Below are 23,252 nucleotides of genomic sequence, written 5' to 3'. Positions count from 1 at the left end.
CATGGACTAGCTCTCCATTTATTTAGCTCTTCCTTGATTTCTTTTGTCAAAGCTTTGTAGTTTACCTTATATAGCTTTTGTGAATATTTTATTTATACCTATTTGTTCTTTTTTCTTTTTTTAGTGATGATATTTCAACTGTTTATTTCAAATTCCAATTGTTCATTTCTGGTATATACGAAAGCAATGGTCTTTTAAAGTATTAATCTTGTATCCTCTAACCTTGCTATAAGTCACCCTTGCCATAATCACTTATTAGATCTATGAGTTTGTTGGAAGCACATTATTTTCTATTTTTTAAAAAAATCAATAAAAATAGGAAGGAAAAGATCCATTAAAACTCCAAACAAACCAAACAAATAAACCCACTTGTATTGCACATTGAGTAACATAACTATCCAGGAGGACAAAAAATGAATTAATCAAAGTAACTGCTGAACATATCATTTGGCTATATACTGTTAGTTGAGTAGCACGGAAACAATGCAAACAAACCCTGACCTCTTTTTAGAAGATTTGTGTATTGCAGTTGTACAGGTGAAGCAATCTGAAATTAGTTTTAAGTGTATGGTAGAGTTGAGTAAATAAATACATTGAGGTAATTGTTGAGCCTTCTTCCACTGTATTCCATACAGATATCGAATGGGGCAAAGCAAGAAAAGAGGACTCTGTGGGAGTGCATTGGAATTGGAGGTATCAGTATGAATTCATGATTTCTAATACAATAGGAATCCTTTTGCTATGAAAGACAAAGACAGGCTGAAGAGCTATACTATATTAAGGAGACTAAAGTAGCATGATGACTAAATGCAATATGTGATCTTGAAGTGGATCTGTACTGAAGAAAAGATATGCTACAAATGACATTACTGGGTAATTTGACAAATCTGGAATACAGATGATACATCACAGTACTGCATCGTTGTTAAATCTCCTGAAGTTGCTAACTCTACTGTGATTAGTGGAATCTTGTTTTTAGGAAATACACTTTCAATTATTTAGCGATAATGGGGCATGACATGCTACTTACTCTCAAGGGGTTCAGAAAAATAATTTGTATATATTACATATCTGTGCATATGCATGTGTGTTTATGCACATGCTACTCACTGTAAATGCACATGACAAAGTAAATAGGGCAAAAGGTTAACAATTGTGAATCTGCATAAAGGGTGTACAGGGTTTCTTTATGGTCTTCTTGCAACTCTTCCATAAGCATGAAATCCTTCCAAATAAAAGATTTCTAAAAGGTTGGTGTTAGGCATGCACAAAAAAATTAAGGGTAAGAGAGTAGACTTTTGAAAGCAGGGGGTATGATAACATCAAATATTTTGAAGGACTGTCATGTGGAAGGAGGATTAAGACTTATAATTTGGCTAATCTTATTTGGTGTCATTCTGCTTTGTGTAGTATCATTACAGCATATCCAAGTGCTCATGGCTGAAATGAGATACAGGAGTTTTAAAGTTTTATGGAGTCTTCAGTATAATTCAGTACAGAGAGGTGCAAAATCATGTGATTCTGAGGGTTCATTGGGTAGCATACACAAGTGAAGGGGACTGGATGCAGAAAATGGAAAATAGTGGGAACTTGAGAGCAATGTCTTTTCCAAAGGCTTTCAAATGCAACTAAAGACAAACCCAAAATACTGTGCAGTAATCCCGGGCTGTGTCCAGCCTGTGAGTGGCCAGCTGGGACCCACAATCTTATCTAATCCTTTTTGTCAGGTGAGGAAACAGATACCAAACATCATAAAACAGTGTAAGTGAATGAAAGGTGTAAATGGGTGCATATATATTTTTAAAAAAACACCATTTTTAATGAAAGAAACTAATATCCACACATTTGTACTTATGTACAATTGGGGTAATATATAATTTTAAGCTGTTTACAAATAATATGTAATGCTTCAAATATTACATAAGGTTGATAATATATTTCTAGCAGAAATAAATATATTGCACTTAAAAAGAACTGCATTAGATGTTACTTCATAGTATTAGGCTTATAACTTTTTTTCATAAAACATTTCCCATGCCCTTCCCCCCACCCCCCAGCACACACATTTCATTACAGTGACTGTTCTCACGCAATTCATTAAGCAAATGAACACAGCAAACAACAGAACTGTGATAGTGTCTACTAAAGAGGCTATATCCAATTTTATCCTTTAGGAAATAAAGCAATTTCTTTTATGTTTCTGAAAATAAGGGAGGAAAAAATCCAACTAAACACAATATTTTAATGAACCAGAAGTAAAATACAACTTGTATTTTTTGTCCATATGTATTATTTCACAAAAAAATGATTTTGTTTTCTTATTATCAAGATATTTTGTTTAAAAAGGAGAGGGTAATGAAGTTATTTGAGGGAGGGACAGAGAAAGAAGGGCTAGAAAATACATATGGAATATTTACCTATCAAATACTTATAAATAAACCTTTCCATATGTAAGCATTCTGAAGAAAGGTAAGTCTTGGAATATTATAATTGGCATAGAATATAAGTAGCAAAGAAAGGATTTGATGGTTTTCTAAAGTTTAAGGAGTTTGTAACCTTCCCTTTGCGTGTTTACAAAAAAATCCGTACATTCTGAAATAACATAAAAACTTGTATAAAACCCATCATCCAGCCAGGCACAGCTCTTTAAAGGACAAAGCTGAAAATCTTATCATCTGTCCAGTGATTTGTCTAGATTTAGGGTAGAGTATTGCTTTGTTTGTAATAATTATCAATTTCCTACATGTTTAATAGTGACAACAGTTTTTCTTACTTAGTCACTGGAAGATTAAGTTGTTTTTCTTGCAATTTGTTACTCTGCACATTACACAACTGGATTTTTTGAACTTTTTAGTTACTGAGTCATGGCTAAGCTTGACAGAGTATTTAATGGGGTGTAAAGTCATTTCATCCTCTTTATTCAAAAGTGATTTTTCTCAATATAAATCAGCTTATATATAAGCAGGACAGCCTGAGAAGCTACTGTGAAATACAGAAATAGGATAAATATCCTAACACCTCTTTGAAAAAGGCAGCAAGGGATGAGGATACTTTACTTCTAAGAATATTTATTCTTTGGCCTTTTAGAGGGTTTCTTTTTTGGTGGGGAGGGAGCAGTTGGAGAGGAAAATGTGTTGTCGTGGCTGGAGAAGCAAAATGACAGAGATATGGATAAGGAGGGGAGACCTTGGAATGCCCCAGAAGTCAATGTAACTCCTACAATATAGCCCTACACAGGGCCCTTGCTAGATGACGACTCATCAGGAAGCTTCTTAATATCTCTTACTCTGTGCCCACCTACTAGGAATGATGATAGGCCTTCTGGACAAGTGACCATTGTTATTAACTCAAAAGATCCAGCAATACTATATAAGCTCATTAATCTACACCCTGTTAACTAATAATCTGTGATGTATTAGACGAGCTGGATATGTTTACCTATATATTGCTAAGGGTAGACAGAGGAGAAGACTAAGTTAGTAAAAAAAAAAAAAAAAAAAAAAAATTGAGGCCAGGTGCGGTGGCTCACGCCTGTAATCTCAGCACTTTGGGAGGCCGAGGTGGGTGGATCAGAAGTTCAAGAGATCAAGACCATCCTGGTCAACATGGTGAAATCCTGTCTCTACTAAGAATACAAAAATTAGCTGGGCATGGTAGCACGCACCTGTAATCCTAGCTACTCAGGAGGCTGAGGCAGGAGAATTGCTTGAACCCAGGAGACAGAGGTTGCGGTGAGCCGAGATCGTGCCACTGCACTCTAGCCTAGCAACAGAGTGAGACTCCGTCTCAAAAACAAAAACAAAAACAAAAAAAAACTTGAATCTACTCAGAATTATTGATATTTTAAAAACAAACCACAACTGCAAAACCTATTAAGTTCTGAATTAATTCCTCAGGATTAGATAAGCAGGTCTGGCAGGACCTCTTTTTAGCAGCACTTCCCATTAGCCATGCTTTTTGACACTATAATATACTCGGTGGGGGGGGGGGGGGGTGTGGGAGGAACCCTGAATATATTCTAAATATATTATAATTCATGGCCTTTATTATTCAATTGGCTTTCCCATTAAATGTGTAGTTCTTGAAATTACTTTTGCCAGAATGCACTTTGGAATTTTAAATACTAAACTCCCAAGGGTTTAATAAGAATCAATGACCAGGATACCTCAGAAAGGCCCAGGGAGGGGAAATTTCTACCCCTTGGTTTCCATGGCTCAAGTGACTCTGATGAGGTTAAGCTCTATTTCACTTGTGCTTCTTTTCTCTGGTTCAAATAATACTTAAAAATATATATCCAATTTAGAATTTTAGGTCTGACTAGTCTTTGTTTTCTCTAAGCACTCTTATTTATGGTCTTATATTGCTTAATTACAAAATAAAATTATGAAGTCAGGAAATACTAGGTAAAACCATATTCAACAAAAACACACAAATCTCTTTGAGACACATAGATTGGTAGAAATGTCAAAACAGTATGTATTAAAACAATCTTTTCATCCTCTTTGAAAATAAAATTCAGACACAGATTCACCTTAGTAGACCAGTAATTTATCAGGGTATTGAGTAGCATTATGTAAAACAGCATCTTTTGTTATTCCTGCTTTAAGCAGCAGTACTCTATATTCAAAGGAGCACTGGCAATAGGCCAGCTATTAAATAGTAAACCCCTATCCTAGCTCTATGGATAGTTTAAACATTATTCATAACTGCTTTTTTAAAGAAATGCACACCTGTACTTTGTTTGAAAACAAACTACCTGTGGATACTACAGCATAACACGCAACAAGTTAAAAATTGGCCCACAGTGTTTGCTGTAGGATCGTGAGATGCTTTGTTAACACAGCCCATGCTTTTCTGTAAGTAAACTTTGGAGTATAGTGGAGAATAGCAAGTGCAAAATCCAACAACAGCATCACCTAGACAGGCTGTGCCATGATGCCTTGTTTCATAGGCTGGAAGTGCCCAGAGAGACATGTGATATGAAAAAGGCTAACATTAAAACCACCAAATAAAATCCCACGGGAGTCTGATGTGATAAGTATATTGCATTTCCCCCCAAATATATTTCTACTATCAGTAGAAATATTGCCCATCCCTTTTAATGGATTCAATACTTTTGGAGCAAGAAGAGTAGAATGAATATTACATAAAAAAATTAAATTAGAGTTTTGGAGAAATTTGCTAAGATGACAGGTTACATCCTGTAGTTGAAGTGCATTAAATCTAAAGTTGAAAAACTATTTCATTAAATCTATGTTATTAGGGAAATAAATTGTTGCAAAATGCCAAATGTGTTACCCTGACTGTTAATGCTTTTATATATATATATATATATATATATATATGCTGTTCAAAAACAATATACAGGTCATATATAACTAAAATATTTGTTACTATTATAAACATTAAAGGAAGGCTTAAGAAGATAGCAAAAGTTGAAAATAAAGTGGAAGAATGCTTTAGATTACTTATAAGAACTGCCAACATTTCAGTTATGGAGCCATTATGTTATCAAACAATTTAAGATTACAGACCTAGCAAAATGGTAAAGGAGTCACTAAATGTAACACAGTAAGGAAAAAGGCCAAATTAGATGTATGGACACATTTCCACTCAGGAGCATAAGTTAAATCATGGCTATCCTGGCATTTAGAATGGTCATTCTCAAATCCTTGTCAATCAGCGGCAGCAACAACAAGGCAGATTTACTGAAAATGAAAATTTGTCCAGATGCATTTTAACATCCACAAGGTCTCCCAAAACTGAAGTGAAAATGAAGGGATCTCTGGCACCAACGGCAGAGAAATCCTTCTGGAATAGAACAACCATCCTTCTGTTGCAGCTGTAAGTGAAAGCAAGCCTCACATAACATCATGCCTAGGCTTTGGAGTGTTCCTCAGTGAATTAGTCAGTAGTGTGTTTAGAATGCAGCCCAGAAAAATCAAACTTCAGTTTTACCATGTAATATAGAGAGGCTCTTGCTTCAAAACTGTATATGGAAGATTTTTCCTCCATAACTCTAGCCCCACCCCTAACTCTGGCAAGTATTTGCAATAAAGAGAACTAGGAAGAAAGAAGACTGTGAAAACTGAGCTTGTTGGTTACTGGCCCTTCAATATTACAAATAGAACTTTGTGAGGTCATTACCATGTGTTCATCCACAAAACAGGATGCATTAGCATTATCTCAGCTCCTTCCCCAGCAGACTAACACAAAAGAAAACTAAACATGCTTATGCTACAGCACTACAAATATTTCTCTACTGGCTCCCATTTTCTACAGGGGTAAATTGACTTCAGTTAGTCATTATGGTCAGTATGCTATATAGCATGGCCTCTTTGAAGATTCTTTTATCCTGTGAAAAGCAGGAAGAAACCCTATACACAATGATTTTATACATTACTGCATCAACACAGCGTTTTAACCATGAGGAATAATGCACTTTAAGATTCATCAGCCTTGTGTCAGTAAACTTTCAGGCTGGCTGAGAACTTTACACCGATTCTCTCCTGAACCCAAGAGCTGTCCCTCAGATGAATCCTGGTCCGTGGTGCATTCCCTCAGTGGTAGGTTTTATTGTGAGTCCGGCTCTCCTCTTTGATAGGTCCTGTGTCTCCTGGAAAGCCCCTGCTCCAATACCCCACATCCCACCCACCCAGCCCTGTCCTATATTTCTATACCCACTTGCACATTCTGGATCTGGATTCTCCCATTTTTAGAAGAGTCATACAAATGGCGTCATCACAGCAGAGGAATGGCGTAGTCCTTGAATGGCAGCATAGGGCCCCTGCTGAAAATAGTGATGGTATCGCGGCATGTGGAATGAAGGGAATGTGGGGCCACTCCCTTGCATGGAGCTGGCAATGGCCGATGGGGTCAGAGGCATTCCCAGTCGGCTATATGGCGGCAGAGAACCCTGGATGGGGTGAGGAATGGGTGTTGCTATGGATGCTGTGCTGGTGCCAAGAGCAGTCAGGGACTGTGGGTGCTGAAACCCAGGAAAACTGGAAGAAGATGATACCCAGGAGCTGAGAGACAAATTATCAGATGTTGTAAAGGCTGATCCTGTAAGAAAAAACACTCATTAGACTGGAAACACTGTGTCAATGTACAGATCAAGAATTAAATTATCTGTAAAGATCAATTTGTTTTTAAGAATATTTAATACATCTGTAATTTAGAAAGGCAAATACACATGAGATCTGTCACGAGGCAAATCTACCTTTCTAGGTAAGAAGATGATATTTACACCTTGCATGGAATAGAGAATTTACTAAATGGAAAAAGACAACTCATTGGATAGCCTGCACACTCCCACAGACTGGCCAAAACATTAATACCCTGCCTGCAGGTAATGACCTGATTCTCTTAAAAAAAGCTGCAAATACCTGATATCTGTTCTGACCTCTGCAGTGTCATAAGGAAGGCTGAATGTATTAAATCTCTACCAAGCTGTCTGGTTTCCAAAACTGTTGTGAGAACCTAAGAAAGTAAGTTTTCCTACCACAGCATCCAGAAATTTAGAATAGAATTGACACTGAATTTTCTGAGTGTATACAGTTGTCCCTTGAACAACAGGGGTTAGAACTGCACGGGTCCACTTACATGCAGATATTTTTCACTACAATTTACACGGAGTGTGCCTAACCCCTCTTGCCTCACTTTCACCTCCTCCACCTCTTCAGCCTCTACAGCCTCCGAGACAGCAAGACCAACCCCTCTTCCTCCTCTGCCAACTCAGTGTGAAGATGAGGATGAAGACCTTTATGATGATCCACTTCCACTTAAGGAATAGTAAACATATTTCCTTTCTATGATTTTCTTAATAACTTTTTCTCTAGCTTGATTTATTATTAGAATACAGAATGTAATATATGTAACATACAGAATATGTATGAATTGACTGTTTATGTTACAGGTAAGGCTTCTGATCAACAGTAGGCTATTAGCAGTTAAGTTTCAGGAAGTGAAAAGTTATATGCACGTTTTGGACCACATAGGAGTTGGTTCCCCAACCACTGTGTTGTTCAAGAGTCAACTGTAACACTAGTGGTTCACTTGGATTGAGTAATAAGAAATGTCCTATGTTTTCACAGACTATATAATTTCATATTAAGGACATAAAACAATGCAGAGGACTCTCTCCCCATACGAACTTTCCTGTTCCCAGAATGGAGCCCTTCTGGGCTCTTTTCTCTGGACTCTCTTCCCAGATGCAGACAGCTGCTCTCTAAGCCTTGGGTACAGAGAAACTTTGTTCAGTTCCTGCTGTTAACATTGGGGCCACTTCCTCTATGTAATATCCTTCGTTAGGACAATCCTCTTTTAAAAGTGTTTTCTATTTTGGTCTTTGATTCTAACAAATTATACCTGACATAGATGGAACAGGTATATTCCCTGACTTTCAGATTATGAAACTGAGGTTCAGAAGGACTTGGGGACTGCCCCCAAAGTTCAACAGCTCTTATGTACTAAATCATGGACAAGTAACTCCTGATCCCTGACTCAAAGGCTCAGTATTCTTCCACTTAAAAAAAAAACAAACCATAGGAAACCTGCAGGCAGCATCATCGCCTATGATTCAAAGGCAAAATAATGAAATCTGTGAGGATCAGTGTCGGGGCTCTCCCTTCCCAGGGAGGCTCCTGAAATCCTTTCCGGGCATAATGTACTCTGAGGACTGGCCGTCTCATCAACGACCTGCCCCCATTCTCCTTTAGGTGCTCTGCTTCCCAGCAATTCCATGGCCTTGGAAGCTACCTTACCTCGATTTGGGGTTGTCTGACTCTCATCTCCCAAGACATCTTCTTCTCCTCCGTAGGTACGGATGGGTGAGCGCGCATAGGAATGCTTTTGAATCAGGCTCTCCACACTTTCCCTAGGTTAGGGTGACACATCACAGGTTAACTAAAATGTAAAGGACTCAGAGATAGAGGTCTTAGAGGTAACTTAGTAATCAGTAAAGCCATTTTCTCAGCCAAAAAGCAACCATTGCACAGAAAGATGAAATTCAAAACATGTACATTTATTCTGTTGTACAGTGACTCCTCAGAGACATGACCTCAGGTGTATGAGTGCAAGCAAACATGACTGACTAGGACAAGGACAATCCCCTGAAATACTTTAAAATGAAGGACAAAGGGGTGAACAGGAGCTATGAAACCTGATCACAGGAATATGGAATTTCATGATGTGAAAAATAATAAGTGAATGAATTTACTACAAGGAGCTGCAATGACTCTTCTTACTGACTTCATCAGCTAACAAATACAAAACAAATACTCAGTTGATACAAACTGCACTGATCCAACAACAGATGAAATGTTGGCAAAAAGTTCAAATTATCATTAGTCATCGAAAGACTCTAATATTCACCAAGAAATCAAACAAATTAATAGATTATAGTACAATATGGATAGTTTGGATAATGAACACTAAGACCCTTGTTGCTGTAAGACTGAAAATTACCAAAAACCCATGAAGAAAACACAAATGACCAATAAGGAGTTTTAGCCTCTAGGTAAATTGGTACATTGTCTTGTAGATGGTCTTCCTCCTGTAACATAGTCTATCAACCAAAGAGTGAAGTTAACTTTAAAAAATAAAAAAATTATTTTGGCATTGGACAATTTGACCTTCTGCTTTAAAAAAAAAAAAAGCCAGTACAATTTTAGCCAATTTGTTTGCCAAAAGTGCATACTGATAACAGATTAGTCTGCATGGCACACATTTCTGGAACAGCTGTGGCCCGAAGACCAATGCCAAACTGACCAGCAAAGGACAAAAGAGGACTTATAAAATATGTGTTAAATGAGGAAGCACAAACAAAACACCACATTTCATACTGAGGGAATAAGCAAAGCAAATAAAATGTCATAATAACTTTTTAAAATGTTAACACTTGTCAACATTTCACATAAATATGCAAACTTTACCTGTGAAAAATTACTACCTAATTCATAGTAAATCTTGTGTTGTAGAAAGCTTATATACCCACATAGATGAAGGCATTTTATAATATATAGTGTGATTATGAGGACTTAAGGATATGCCTAAAAGGAAAATTAATTCTGCAACTATTTAAGTTACATCACTATTCTCAAATTGTTTTAGAGTAAGAATAAAGTACCATCTCTTATAGTCAAAATAATCAGGATCCAGATCCACTGCATTAACACATAGCTGTCAAAAAGAATGAGGTCATTTCATATGTATAGATATGGAATAATTTTCAAGATACAGTAAGTGAAAAAAGTAAAATACAGAATGATATGTAAAGTATGCTACCATTTGTGAAGTTAGAACACAGGATACGTATGTTCATATATGCCTGCATGTGCACAGGATTTCTAGAATGTTCCAGTTTCCAGAACAAGAAACTGCCTAGAAGAGGTTGCCTCTGCAGGGTGAAATCAGGGACCTGAAGGATTGGAGTAGTGATTCTCAAATTTGTGTGTATGTTTGAATCAACTAGGGATCTTGAAACAAACAAACAAAAAAACTATACTGAGATATGATTAAAATACAAAAAGTGGCACATATTTAAAGTGTATGGGGCCGGGGCCGGGGCCGGTGGCTCATGCCTGTAATCCTAGCACTTAGGGAGGCCCAGGTGGGTGGATCACCCAAGGTCAGGAGTTCAAGACCAGCCTGGCCAACATGGCAAAACCCTGTCTCTATTAAAAATACAAAAATCAGCCGGGCATGGTAGTGGGCACCTATAAACCCAGCTACTCAGGAAGCTGAGGCAGGAGAATTGCTTGAACCTAAAGGCAGAGGTTGCAGTGAGCTGAGATCGTGCCGCTTCACTCCAGCCTGGACAAAAGAGTGAAACTCCATCTTAAAAACATAAAAAAGTGTATAGTTTGATCAGTTGGGGCATATGTACGCACCAGTGACACCACTGCCACAAGCACAATAACGAAAATGTCTAACACCTACAAAAGCTTCCTCGAGCTCCTATGCTCCATGGTCCCCATCACAACAAACCTTTCCAAGGAAACCACTAATATATTAGTCCGCATTTTCTAAACTTTTACAAAGATGAAATCTTACCTAATATATTCTTTTTTATCTGGCTTCTTTCACTCAGCATATTTTAAGATGTATCATGTTGGCACATACATTAATATTTCTTGCTCTGAGTAGCATTATATTGCATGGATATATTATGGTTTATTCACTTATTGATGGATATTTGACTTGTTTCTAGTTTTTGAATGTTAAAATGAAGCTGCTACACATATTCATGCATACTTTTTAAAAAATGGACATATACTTTTATTTATCTTGGGAAGACATCTAAGGATGAAATGACTAGATTGCATATATGTGCAGTTTTTAAAGAAACTGCCAAACTATTTGTCAAAGTAGTCATACAATTTAGCATTCCCACCATCAGTGTATGAGAATTCCAGGTCCTCTATACTCTCACTAACACCTGATATGGTCAACGTTTAATTTTAGCTATTGTAATATGCATGTGCCAGTATTCCATCATATTTTAATTGTGTTCCCCTAATGACTATAATGTTGAACATCTTTTTCTGTGCATATTTGCTTCCTATTTCTAGCTGTTAATATTCTGTTCATTTAAAAAATTAGGTTGTTTTCTGAGTTTTGAGATTTCTTTTTATATTCTGGGCACTGGTGTTTATAGAATATATGATTTGCAAATATTTTCTTCTAGGCTGTGGCTTGCCTTTTCTCTTTCCTACACAGTTTCTTTTTAAAAGCAGAGTTTTTAATTTTGATAAAGTGCAATTTATCCATTTGTAATTCTATAGATCATGCTTTTGGTGCCATATTTTAAGATCTTTGCCTAGCCCAAGACCACAAATTTTTTTCCTAATATTTTTCCGAAAGTGTTATAGTGTGAGGTTTTATGTTTGTGTCTAAGATTCATGTTGAGTTAATTTTATATATGAATGAGTTATGAATTGTTCATTTTTGTGCTTATGAATATTCCATTATTTCAACATTACTTGTTGAGAAGACTGTCCCTTGTCCATCACATATGTGTGGGTCTACTCTTGGACTCTCTATTCTATTGATATGTTTGTGGAACTTGACACCAAAACTATACTGTCTTGATTACCCTAGCTGAATAAAAGTATTAGTACTTTTGACATTAGGTAGTGTTAGTACTCTATCTTTTTTTTCAAAGTTGTTTTGGCTATTCTAGTGCTTTGTATTTCCATATGAAATTTAATATTACTTTGTCAATCTCTACAAAAAAGACTCCTGTGATTTTGATCAGGATTATTTTAGATCTACATATCAATTTGTGCATAACTGACATCTTAATACTGCATCCTTCAGATCATGAACCAGTATATCCTTCCATTTCATTAGGTATTCTTTAATTTCTCTCAGCAATGTTTTTGAAGTTTTAAGTATATACGTCTCGCATATCCTTTGCCAGATTTATCCCTACTTTGTATTATAGCAAATATTGCTTTTTAACTTCAATTTCTGATATTCATTTATAATAGAGAGAAATACAATTTATTTTGTATATTGATCTTGTATTCTGTGAACTTGCCAAACACTTACTTGTTCTAGTGGGTTTTGGAGATTTGGGTTTTCTGTATAGATAATCATGATGCCTGTACACAAAGATAGTTTTACTTCTGTCTTTCCAATCACAATGACTTTGATTTTTCCTAACTTACTGCAATGGCTAAAACTACCTGTATAATGTTGAATTAGCAGTGGTAAGAATGGGCCGGGCACAGTGGCTCACGCCTGTAATCCCAGCACTTTGGGAGGCTAAGGTGGGCGGATCACCTGAGGTCGGGCGTTCAAGACCAGCCTGACCAACACGGAGAAACCCCGTCTCTACTAAAAATAAAAAATCAGCTGGGCATGGTGGCCCATGCCTGTAATCCCCGCTACTTGGGAGGCCGAGGCAGGAGAATCGCTTGAACCCGGAAGTTGGAGGTTGCAGTGAGCCAAGATCAAGCCATTGCACTCCAGCCTGGGCAACAAGAGCGAAACTCCGTCTCAAAAAAAAAAAAAAAAAAAAAAAAAAAAGGACATCAATAACTTGTTCTTTATCTTACAGAAAGCATTCAATTTTTCACCATGAGGTATAATATTCATTCTAGGTTTTTTGTACATACAATTTACCAGACTAAAGGTTCTCTTCTATTCCTAGATTGCTGAGAGTTTTTAAGAATAGAGGTTGAATTTTGTTAAATGCTTTTTCTGTGTCTGTTGAGACAATCATATAGTTTTGTTTTTAGTTTGTCAGTATGATCATTACATCCATTGAATTTCAAATGTTAAATCGACCTTGCATTCCTGAACTAGGCCCTAGTTATTTATGACATATTATCGTTTTTTTAATTCAATTTCCTAAAATTCTGTTTAGAATTTTTCCATGTATATTCATGAAGAATATTGGTCTTTCTCTAGTTTTAGTATCAAGATAAGGCTAGTCTCATAGAATTAGTTAAAACTCTTCCCTCCTCTTCAATTTTCCAGAAGATTTCAGGTAGAATTGTCATTATTTCTTCCTTAAATGTTTGGTATCATTCACCAGTGAAACCATCTGGACCTAGAGTTTTCTTTGTAAAAGTTTTTTAACTACAAATTCAAAACTATCAGAGTATCCTCTCTCTCTCTCTGTTTTCTCTTGAATGAACTTTGTTAGATTCTGTCTACAAGAAATTTGTCAATTTGTTTAAATTGTTAAAATTTTAATTGTAAGTGTTCATAATATTCCTTTATTATCTTTCCTTTTAATACCTGTAGAATCTGTAGTGATATTACTCCTTTCACTCTTAATTATGGTAATTTATATTTTCTTCCCTTATTTTCTTGGTCAGTTTGGCCAGCAAATGATCAATTTTATTAATCTCTACTTTTTGTTTCATTGATTTTTCTCTACTTCTTCCCTGTTTTCTATTCCATCAATTTCTACTCTGATATTTATTATTTTCTTTCTTCTACTTGCTTTGGGGTTTCATTCACTCTTGTCCTAGTTTCTTGAGATGTAAGATGAGGTTATTGATTGGGGACCTTTCATTTCTAAAGCAGAGATGTAGCACTATAAATTTTCTGGAAGTAATGTTTTAGCAGAATCCTGCAAGTTTTTATATGTTGTATTTTCATTTTTATTCAGTTCGAAATATTTTCTAATTTCCCTCTTGATATCTTCCTTCCCCCAAGGGTTGTTTAGACATGTGTTATTTGACTTTCAAATATTTGGAGACTTTCGAGATATCTTCCTGTTATTTTCTCTAATATAATCCCATTACGGTCAGAGAGCACACTTTGTATGACTTGAATGCCTTTAAATTTATTGAGACTTCTTTTGCACAGAGTGTAAGATCTTTATAAATGTTCTGTGTATACTTGCAAAGAAGGCATATTCTGCTAATTTTAGATAATATTTTCTTTTTTTTTCTGTCACCCAGGCTGGAGTGCAGTGGCGCGATCTCAGCTCACTGCAAGCTCTGCCTCCCGGGTTCAAGTGATTCTCGTGCCTCAGCCTCCCGAGTAGCTGGGACTACAGGTGCCCACCACCACGCCAGGCTAATTTTTTTGTATTTTTAGTAGAGATTGGGTTTCACCATTTTAGCCAGGATGGTCTCGATCTCCTGACCTCGTGATCTGCCCACCTCAGCCTCCCAAAGTGCTGAGATTACAGGTGTGAGCCACCGCGCCCGGCCTAATTTTAGATAATATTTTCTAAACATCAGTTGGGTCAAGTTAGTTGATACTGTTGTTCAAATCTTCTGGGTCTCTACTCATTTTCTGTCTACTTGCTCTGTCAATTATTAAGAAAGGGATATTAAAATTTCCAACCATGATTGTATATTTGTCTTTTTTTTTATGCTTCTGTCAGACATAAAGATGTAGGACTGTATATTACCCTTGAAGAATGGATGCCTTTAGTAGTATGAAATTATCTACTTTATCTCTAGTAAAATTCTTTTCTCTGAAATCTACTTTGATATTAATATAACAACTCTTAAGTTTTTCAAAATTATTGTTAACATTCTACTTTTTTTCATTGCTTTACTTTCAACTTATGTCTTTACATAGCACATTTCTTGTAGGCAACATATAATCAGGTCTTACTTTTTAATTCAAACGGACAATCTCTGCTTTTTTGAGATATGTAGTGCATTTATATTTAATGTGATTATTGATATAGTTAAGTTGAAGTCTGGCTATTTGTTTTCCATTTGTCCCATCTGTTCTTTTTTATCTCTTTCCTCTTTTTTGCTTTCTTTTGGGTTTTCTTCAAATGATTTCATTTCATATTCTTTGTTGGTTTATTAGATATAACTTTCTTTTGTTATTTTAGTAAATGACTTAGGATTTATAGTAAATATCTTTAAGTTGTCACAATCTACCTTCAAGTGATACTAAATCTTTCAAGTTAGTATAAGACCCTCAAAATAATATATTTTCATTTCTCCCTTCCAGCCATTGTGCCATTCTTGTCAAACATTTTATTTTTATATAAACTCCATTCTAATTGTTATTATATGTTTAAAAGTTTAACTATCTTCTTAAAATATTTAAATAATAAAAAATTAATCTACTTATCCATGTAGTTCTTATTCCTGTGCTCTTCATGCCTTTGTTTACACCCAGATTTATATCTGGTATAATTTCCTTTCTGGTTGAGGGACTTCTTTTAAAACACCTGTACTGCAGTTTGCTGGTGGTGAATTCTTCGCCTTTTGTATGTCTGAAAAAGTCTTTATTTTGCTTTTGTTTTTTTGAAAGATATTTTTGCTGGGTAAAGAATTCTAGTTAACAGACTTGATTTCTCTTTCAGTACAGATGATCCCCAACTTGCAATGGTTCAACTTACAAATTTTCAGCTTTACAATGGTGCAAAAGCAGTGGCATTCAATACAGTCCTCAGCTTATGATGGTGTTATATCTGGACTTAGACAATTTTGACTTACATTTCCAATTTATGATGGGTTTATCCAACCATAACCCCATTGTTAGTCAAACAGCACCTGTACTTTAAAGATGTTGCTTCATTGTCTCCTCATTTACTTTGTTTCTAATGAGAAATCTGTACTCATCCTTATCTTTGTTCCTCTTATGTAATATATCTATCATTCTCTGGCTGTTTTAACATTTTCTTTATATCACTAGTTTTGTGCAATTTGACTATAACATAATTTGGTATTATTTCTTCATGCTTTTTGAGCTTGGGTTTGTTGGGCTTCTTTGGATTGTGTTTACAATTGTCATTAAATTTGAAAAATTTTTAGATATTATTTCTTTGGGTATATTTTTTGTCCCACCTCCCAACCACCTTTAGGGCCTCCAATTACACAGATATTAGGCCACTTGAAATTTTCCCACAACTGACACTCTTTCAATTTTTAAAAATTTATCTTTTCTCCTTGTGTTTCATTTTGTGTAGTTTCTATCACTATGTCTTCAAGTTCACTAATCTTTTCATCTGCAGTGTCTAAACTGCCACTAATCCCATCCAGTATATTTTTCATTTTATACACTGCAGTTTTCATCTTTAGAATTTTTACTTTGATTTTTGGTAAATCTTCTACATCTCTCCTTAATTTCTGGAATGTAGGGAATACAATCATAGTAAGTGTCTGAATGTCCTTGTTATTAATTAGAATATCTATGTGAGTTCTGACTTAGTTTCAACTGATTATCTCTTCATTATGGGTCATATTTTTCTGCATCTTTGCATTCCTGGTAATCTTTAATTAGATACTAGGCATTGTGAATTTTGTCAGGTACTGAATATTTTTGTATTCTATTTATAAGGACATAAATATAAGACATGTCTTGAGGTTTCTTTTGGGATATAGTTAGTTACCTGGAAATAATTTGATCCTTTGGAAGTTTGCTTTCAAGATATTTTAAGTAGGACTGGAACACTATTTAGTTGAGGGCTAATTCTTCTTCACTACTGAAGCAAAACCCTTCTGAATAGTCTACCAAATGCCTCCTAAATCACAAAGTTTTCCAGTCCAGCTGATTACATCAGACCTTATCCCTGGGTGACCACAAGGTACTGTTCGTTTCCCCCTAATCTTTTCAGGTACTCTTCCCTGCAGCCTCTGGTAGTTTCATCGTATGGATTCCCTTAGCAAATCTCAGCTGAACACTCAAAAGGGATCCTCTATAAATCTTTGGAGTTCTTTAGGGATCCTTCGTAGCTCTTTGAGTGCTTTTTCCATGCAGCTTTCACCTTTTCTATTGTCTGTCCTATGAATTCTCATTGTTTTGGTCTCTGCAAACTCAGCTCTGACCTCTCAACTAAGGGAGTCTGGTGGGCTCTGCCTATATTCTCCCCCACTGCCATGGTCTATACTCTCTCAGGAAATAAGCTGCGTCATCACAGGGCTCACCTCATTTGTTTCCCATCCCTCAGAGATTATTGTCTTTTGTTGCCTGATATCCAGTGTTATAAAAAACATTGTTTTGCATATTTTGTATGTTTCTTAGTTGCTTCAGGAAATAGGGTATATTTGGCCCTTGTGGCTTTACCTTTACTAAAAGCAATGTCTCTCCAGGGGAACTTCTAAAAATTCCAAAGCTGACACCACACTCCCATACCAATTAAATCACAATCTTTGGGAGTGGGAGACAGGCTTCAGTAATTGTTAACATTCCCCTCTGGTGATTCCAATGGGCAGGCAAGTTTAGAAATGGAACACAGGTGTGTGGATGGATACTCTTCACCATATACTCCTGTATAACTTTTGAATTTTGGATGTACATATTATTTATTTAAAATTAATCTCACATTACAAAATGAGACTATGATAACCCACCAATGAACAAAAACAAAAGAACTGCTGGTCTAACATTGGTACTTTGGGAACCCATTATAATGAGTTGGTTAAAAAATATAATTATGCTGATTTATCAATGTAATTTATGTATGGTAAGCAATGCAATATATTGGAAACATCATGGGCTTTAATGTCATTTATCAAATGCATGAATGAATAGATGAGTAGGTGATCATCTACAACCATTTTCACATTCTGACTTTGTTACTTTCTTAACCTCTCTTCATCTGTACATTGGGGAACATAACATCTGCCTCACAGGGCCACTCATTCGTTGAAAAAAAAGTATTGAGTCACTACTATGAACAAGGAATTGCAGAGATAGCAAAAAAAAAAAAAAAAAAAAAAAATCCCTGTCTAATGAGTGATGAGGGTAAAGGGAAGACTGGGAGTTGGGGTGAAAAGTGGGGGAGAGAATAAGAAAAACATGTAGTATGTTACATGTTGATAATAGTGCTATGGAAAATAAAAATAAAACAGAGAATAACAATAAGAAGTATTACTATAAGGATTAAATGAGAAAATGCATTTGAATTACCTAAAATAGTGTCTGGCACATAGAAGATGGTAAATATAAGTGCCTTTAAAAGTATATCTAAAACAGGTAAAAATATTTTATCCTCTTAGATTATATTTTTTCCAATTTATTCTACCTGTCTGCATAATCCTAATTCAGAATAATGTGGTCCAAACAGGATTTTTCTCAGTGACTGAATGCTAAAGTCGGTAGAGAAATTGACTAGAATATTACTTGCAGTTCTATTATAAAACTATATCTGACATCAAAGAGAAATGTTAAGCTTTAGTGAGTCCATTATCACTTGTTTAAAAGTGTAACCTATTTTTAAATATCCCTTGAACAGACTTATTGAATCCCATGAGTTAGGCTTGTTGAAATGAAAACATTTTATCATTCACTGAGAGGTACTGGTGAATATATTCAAAGCAAAAGTTAATGGGGAGGATAATCTGGCATAACATGGACCCTAATTAATTTACCAACTGCCATATATTTTAATCTTTATATACAAACACCCGATAATGTTGAACCCCAGCAGCCTAAACAGCCGATGTTATTTACTCAAAGGCTTAATTTACTACAATATTAGAGAATGACTGTCTTTTGAGATCATTAAGAAGAAAGTCAAGTGAGCTGAGCAACCTCTAATAAAATGACAACTATAACATACATTCAAGCAGATGTCCTTTAAGTCTGAACCGTAAGTCATATTAACAAAATTTTACATGAACATAGGAAATAATTAGGTGGTTATTTTCACATGTAAAAGAACTTGTTTCAATATCTTGGAAGATATTTTTTGTATACTTATAAAGGATTTGCTGTCCATGGGCCCAAATTCTGGATGGTGTTTTTCTAAGGTGTATTCCTCTTCCCACAAATTGTACATAACTGCTAAATTCGTGCACTTAATTTTTTTTTAAAAAAGAGTGCAATAGTTACATCTCTAAAAAGCGTACTTAATAAGATCATTTAAATATCTTTCACATAACACACACAAGACAAGTAATTTCCCAAGTAACACAGTGAAACATTTTGCTTTTCTGAAAGAACATTATATTCATTTTGCCCTTGCTAGACCACTGGTATCATTACTTATGCTAGTCTCTAGGAGGGGAAAAAAGGGATTTTATTGAAGTGATTTACTTGTGTCAGGCCTGGAAGTGAACTGAAAGCAATGGCAGTTCTTATATAAAGGATGGCATAATTGAATTATTGCCTTTTAAGTGATTGAAAACAGTGGTGCATATCAGGGCCATCTCTTCGAAGATGTTACAAAGAGTAGTCAGGCCATGTTGTTTACTTTATGTCTAATCCCTGTTTCCAGCAGAACAAGAAGTGCAAAGAATTTGTTTAGCCTGGAAGCCAACTGTGAGAATTTCTAAAATGCGGTACCCTGAAAAATGAAGATGACTCACCGAACAGGTCAAGTGATTTAGGTATCACAAGCTATGACAGTATCTTGTAATGCTAATTCTATCACATCCCAATGCAAGAGACTGTAGTTTTATTAGACTTAACTTTGGATTTAATAGGTAGATAAAATGGGTACTATTATTGAAGATCAGTCTTTCTAACATCTAATGCTAAGTATTTTTTCTAGGCAAAAAAAAAAGGGGCATCATTACCTTATTTGATCTTTAAAACACCTCCTCTGACTACTTTGTAACCATCAATTTCAGAAATAGTACACACGTCAGAGACACAATCATGGCCAGAAAATGGGCAAAACAGAGGATCGCTACAATGATTATCCTGCTCTGCCAAAACATTCAGAACCATTTGAAGTCATTTGGACTATTTATTCAACCTCTAAACAAGCAAAACCAGCACTCTATCAGTACTGAAACTGGTTGCCCTTCCTCTATCTTTGAAACTAAAGTGCAAATTTCTCAATGCTCAAAAAGCAAAACTTTCCCTTCCCCTCACATTCTCCTTTGCAACACCACTGTTGCTAATACATTCCTCCTTTACTGCAATTACTAGACTGATGGCAATTACATGTTTTCAGGTCTGTCTCCACTACTACGCTGCTGGCCCTTGATTGAAAATACTACTACTACTTTCTTGATCTAGGCAGGGGTTCTCATACTTTAGTATTCACCAGAAGCACCTGGAGGGCTCATCAAAGGACAGATTGTCAAGCACCATCCTAGAGTTTCTGTCTCAGTAGGTCTGGAGTGTGGCCTGAGAAGGTGCTGCTCAATATGTTCCAGGTGCTGCTGATGCTGCTGAGATCCACTGCCCTAGTGAAGTGATTAGGGGCATGTTTGCTGGAGCAAGTCTGCATATCTTGAACCCTGCCCAGCTACTTGCCAGCTGTGTGCTCATGGGCAAATTACTTCACTTTTTCCATGCCTCCCTTTTCTCATCTGTAAAATAAGGATATCAATATGATAAAGCTCTTAGAGTTATTAAGTGAATTAATACACAGAGAGCTTAATTGGTACCTGACACATAAGTGCTCAATAAATGTTTATAGATAACAAAATTAAATTATCTTTATTGTTATTATTGAGCATTGAGATTATGTGTTCCAGAAGCTGCTTACATGATGATAATCATTTTAGATGAACCTCAGACTACCAGTCTCTATAACTTGCCATGCTTTGTTTAAACCTTCCTTCCTTATACATGCCAGAGATGAAATTAATATTAAATGTTATTTCAATTTACATTCTCATTTTCTCTCCTAAATAGAGACCTGGAAAACTGTGTTCAAAGAGAAAATGTCAAATCCATTAAAATCAAATATAATTTATAAAAAACAAAATATATAATGTTGTTTTTGCTCATTAATTTGTTCATTTTTACATCACATCTTACTGAGTCTTTGTAAATAACTCCTTGTCATGACATTTTTCTAAAGATTGATACAGATATAAATTACTGGAAGACAATGTATCAATATTCATAACTTCCACAAAATACTTAATAAATGAAAACTTTATATAATACAATTTAGGAGGTATTATAAATCATTAATTTTAATTTGAGAACTGAAATATACAATCCATTTTGGAAAAACAAAATGACTCTAACTTAATCTTTTAAAAAGCTTTTAGGCTTTAGTTTATTTTTAATTATTTGACTTAATCTTATTGATTTTTCTTTTCAGTAATATACATTTCTGGTTTTGTATTATCATTAGAAACTTAAATAAGTAAACTGTACCCCCGAAAAAAACCAAAAACTATTATGCTTAGTTTTCTAAGTTGTATGGCTGTGACAACCATATAAAAAGTCTGACAAAGTACAGATTACTCAGCTTAGAAATAAACATCAGTAAACTGTGAGGCAGGCAACAAATATTCTTCATACACAGATAGAAAGAAAGACACAGCAAGAAAAGAAGGATAATTTACAACCGTAAGTTAATTGTGAATAACTCTACTCTATCAGACTCACTGGTCCGGCACTTCCAGTTCATATGGTTTTATAAAATAAATGCTTCCTCTAAAAAGCTGTGGATAAATGAGTAGCATTTTAAGTGCAGAAACACATCTTGCTAACTAAAAAATTTTGTGGTGACCCCTTCTATAATTTGAAAAAAAATTAGTTCTGTTAAACGCCATTCCTTCTTTTTTGCTGTTGTTGCCAACAGCTTTTGATCTTATTAAATTAACATACTTTATTTAAAAGCAGACTTTTTTTTTTAGATGAGTTTTGCTCTTGTTGCCCAGGCTGGAGTGCAATGGCACAATCTTGGCTCACCGCAACCACCACCTCCCTGGTTCAAGTGATTGTCCTACCTCAGCCTCCCGAGTAGCTGGGATTACAGGCATGCACCACCACGCCTGGTTAATTTTGTATTTTTAGTAGAGACGGGGTTTCTCCATGTTGGTCAGGCTGGTCTCAAAATCCTGAGCCCAGGTGATCCGCCCACCTTGGCCTCCCAAAGTGCTGGGATTACAGGTGTGAGCCATTGCGCCCGGCCCAAAAGCAGACTTTAATCTGTCTACCAAACAAATTTGCTTCCATTTTATTCATGAAGACTTTTATACTAAGTCTATCTTTGCTAAAGATTTAAAGAAAATTATTTCTTTCCCAAGAAGCTGTGCATTCAGATTCTTTATCTGGGCTTTGGTATCTTCTATAAAGTAAGGAACTTCTATAAAATAAAGACATGGTGGAATGGATTAGACAATCTTGAAGATTTACTATGGTTTTAATGATTTATAAATCTGTAAATATATAAACAAAAGTAAAAATTTTAAAACAACTGTTTTGAAACATCCCAGTACTAGTTGCAAAAAACCCTGAGTTCTAGCCCCAGGTCTTCTACTATTTGTGTGGCACTGGGCAAGTCACTTGAGCTCCTGGGGTCCTAACTGCTGTGTTATTATAATGACAAGGATAAACTAGGTAACTCCTAAATTTCACTCTAACTTCAAAATACATACTTTCTAGAAAACCAATTAATTATATTCTGGAAGTTTAAAATCAAAATACCAGGGTACACTTTAGTATATAATTTTAAGATATGTTTTTGCTATTTGTTTATATGTGAGAAAGAATAAAGTACATACTAATAATTAAAGTTATTTCAATTTTTACAGGATTATAATATTATAATATGTTGCTCTATATTCCAGAAATAAAATTCAATTTACACTCCTTGATTTCTGTCTCTTTGTTCTGACATCTGCTATATTGGGAGATGACTAGGATGAGATGGTGGAGCCCTCATGAATGAGACTAGTGTCCTTATGAAAGAGCCTGAGGAAGCTTACTTGCCCTTTCCACCAAGAAGGCACCATTTATGAAGCAGAGTGCATGTCCTTACCAGATGCTAAACCTGCCAGTACCTTGCTTTTGGACTTTCCAGCCTCCAGAGTTGTAAGAAATAAATGTTGTTTATAAGCTACCTTGTTTATGGTCTTTTGTTATAACAGCCCAGATGAACTAAGATACATCTAAGC

At 35.5% G+C, this 23,252-nt stretch overlaps 1 protein-coding gene and 1 long non-coding RNA gene across 3 annotated transcripts in view; one reads left to right on the top strand and one right to left on the bottom strand.

The window, feature by feature from the left end:
• Positions 1–616: 616 nt before the first annotated feature.
• LOC131384467 (uncharacterized) lies at positions 617–23,161 on the top strand. 2 transcript variants are annotated; one of them, XR_009215348.1, is made up of 3 exons: positions 617–693; positions 19,661–19,769; positions 22,926–23,161. It is a non-coding gene; the product is annotated as an uncharacterized LOC131384467 (long non-coding RNA). The 2 variants fall into 2 exon arrangements; XR_009215349.1 differs by having other exon boundaries at positions 634–693; positions 19,658–19,769.
• Positions 6,725–23,252, bottom strand: part of TBX20 (T-box transcription factor 20) — a 51,821-nt gene continuing 35,293 nt past the window's right edge. Inside the window, exons 7-8 of the mRNA XM_032753415.2 lie at positions 8,766–8,878; positions 6,725–7,065 (exon numbers count right to left, since the gene is read on the bottom strand). Coding sequence (XP_032609306.1) covers positions 6,725–7,065; positions 8,766–8,878 — 454 coding nt within the window. The remainder of the gene's footprint in view (positions 7,066–8,765; positions 8,879–23,252) is intronic.

This window comes from Hylobates moloch, unplaced genomic scaffold (assembly GCF_009828535.3).
Source record: "Hylobates moloch isolate HMO894 unplaced genomic scaffold, HMol_V3 SCAFFOLD_1, whole genome shotgun sequence".
Taxonomy (NCBI): Eukaryota; Metazoa; Chordata; class Mammalia; order Primates; family Hylobatidae; genus Hylobates; species Hylobates moloch.
The sequence above is the reverse complement of the archived record's forward strand: the minus strand, read 5'-3'. Positions and strand labels throughout refer to the sequence as shown.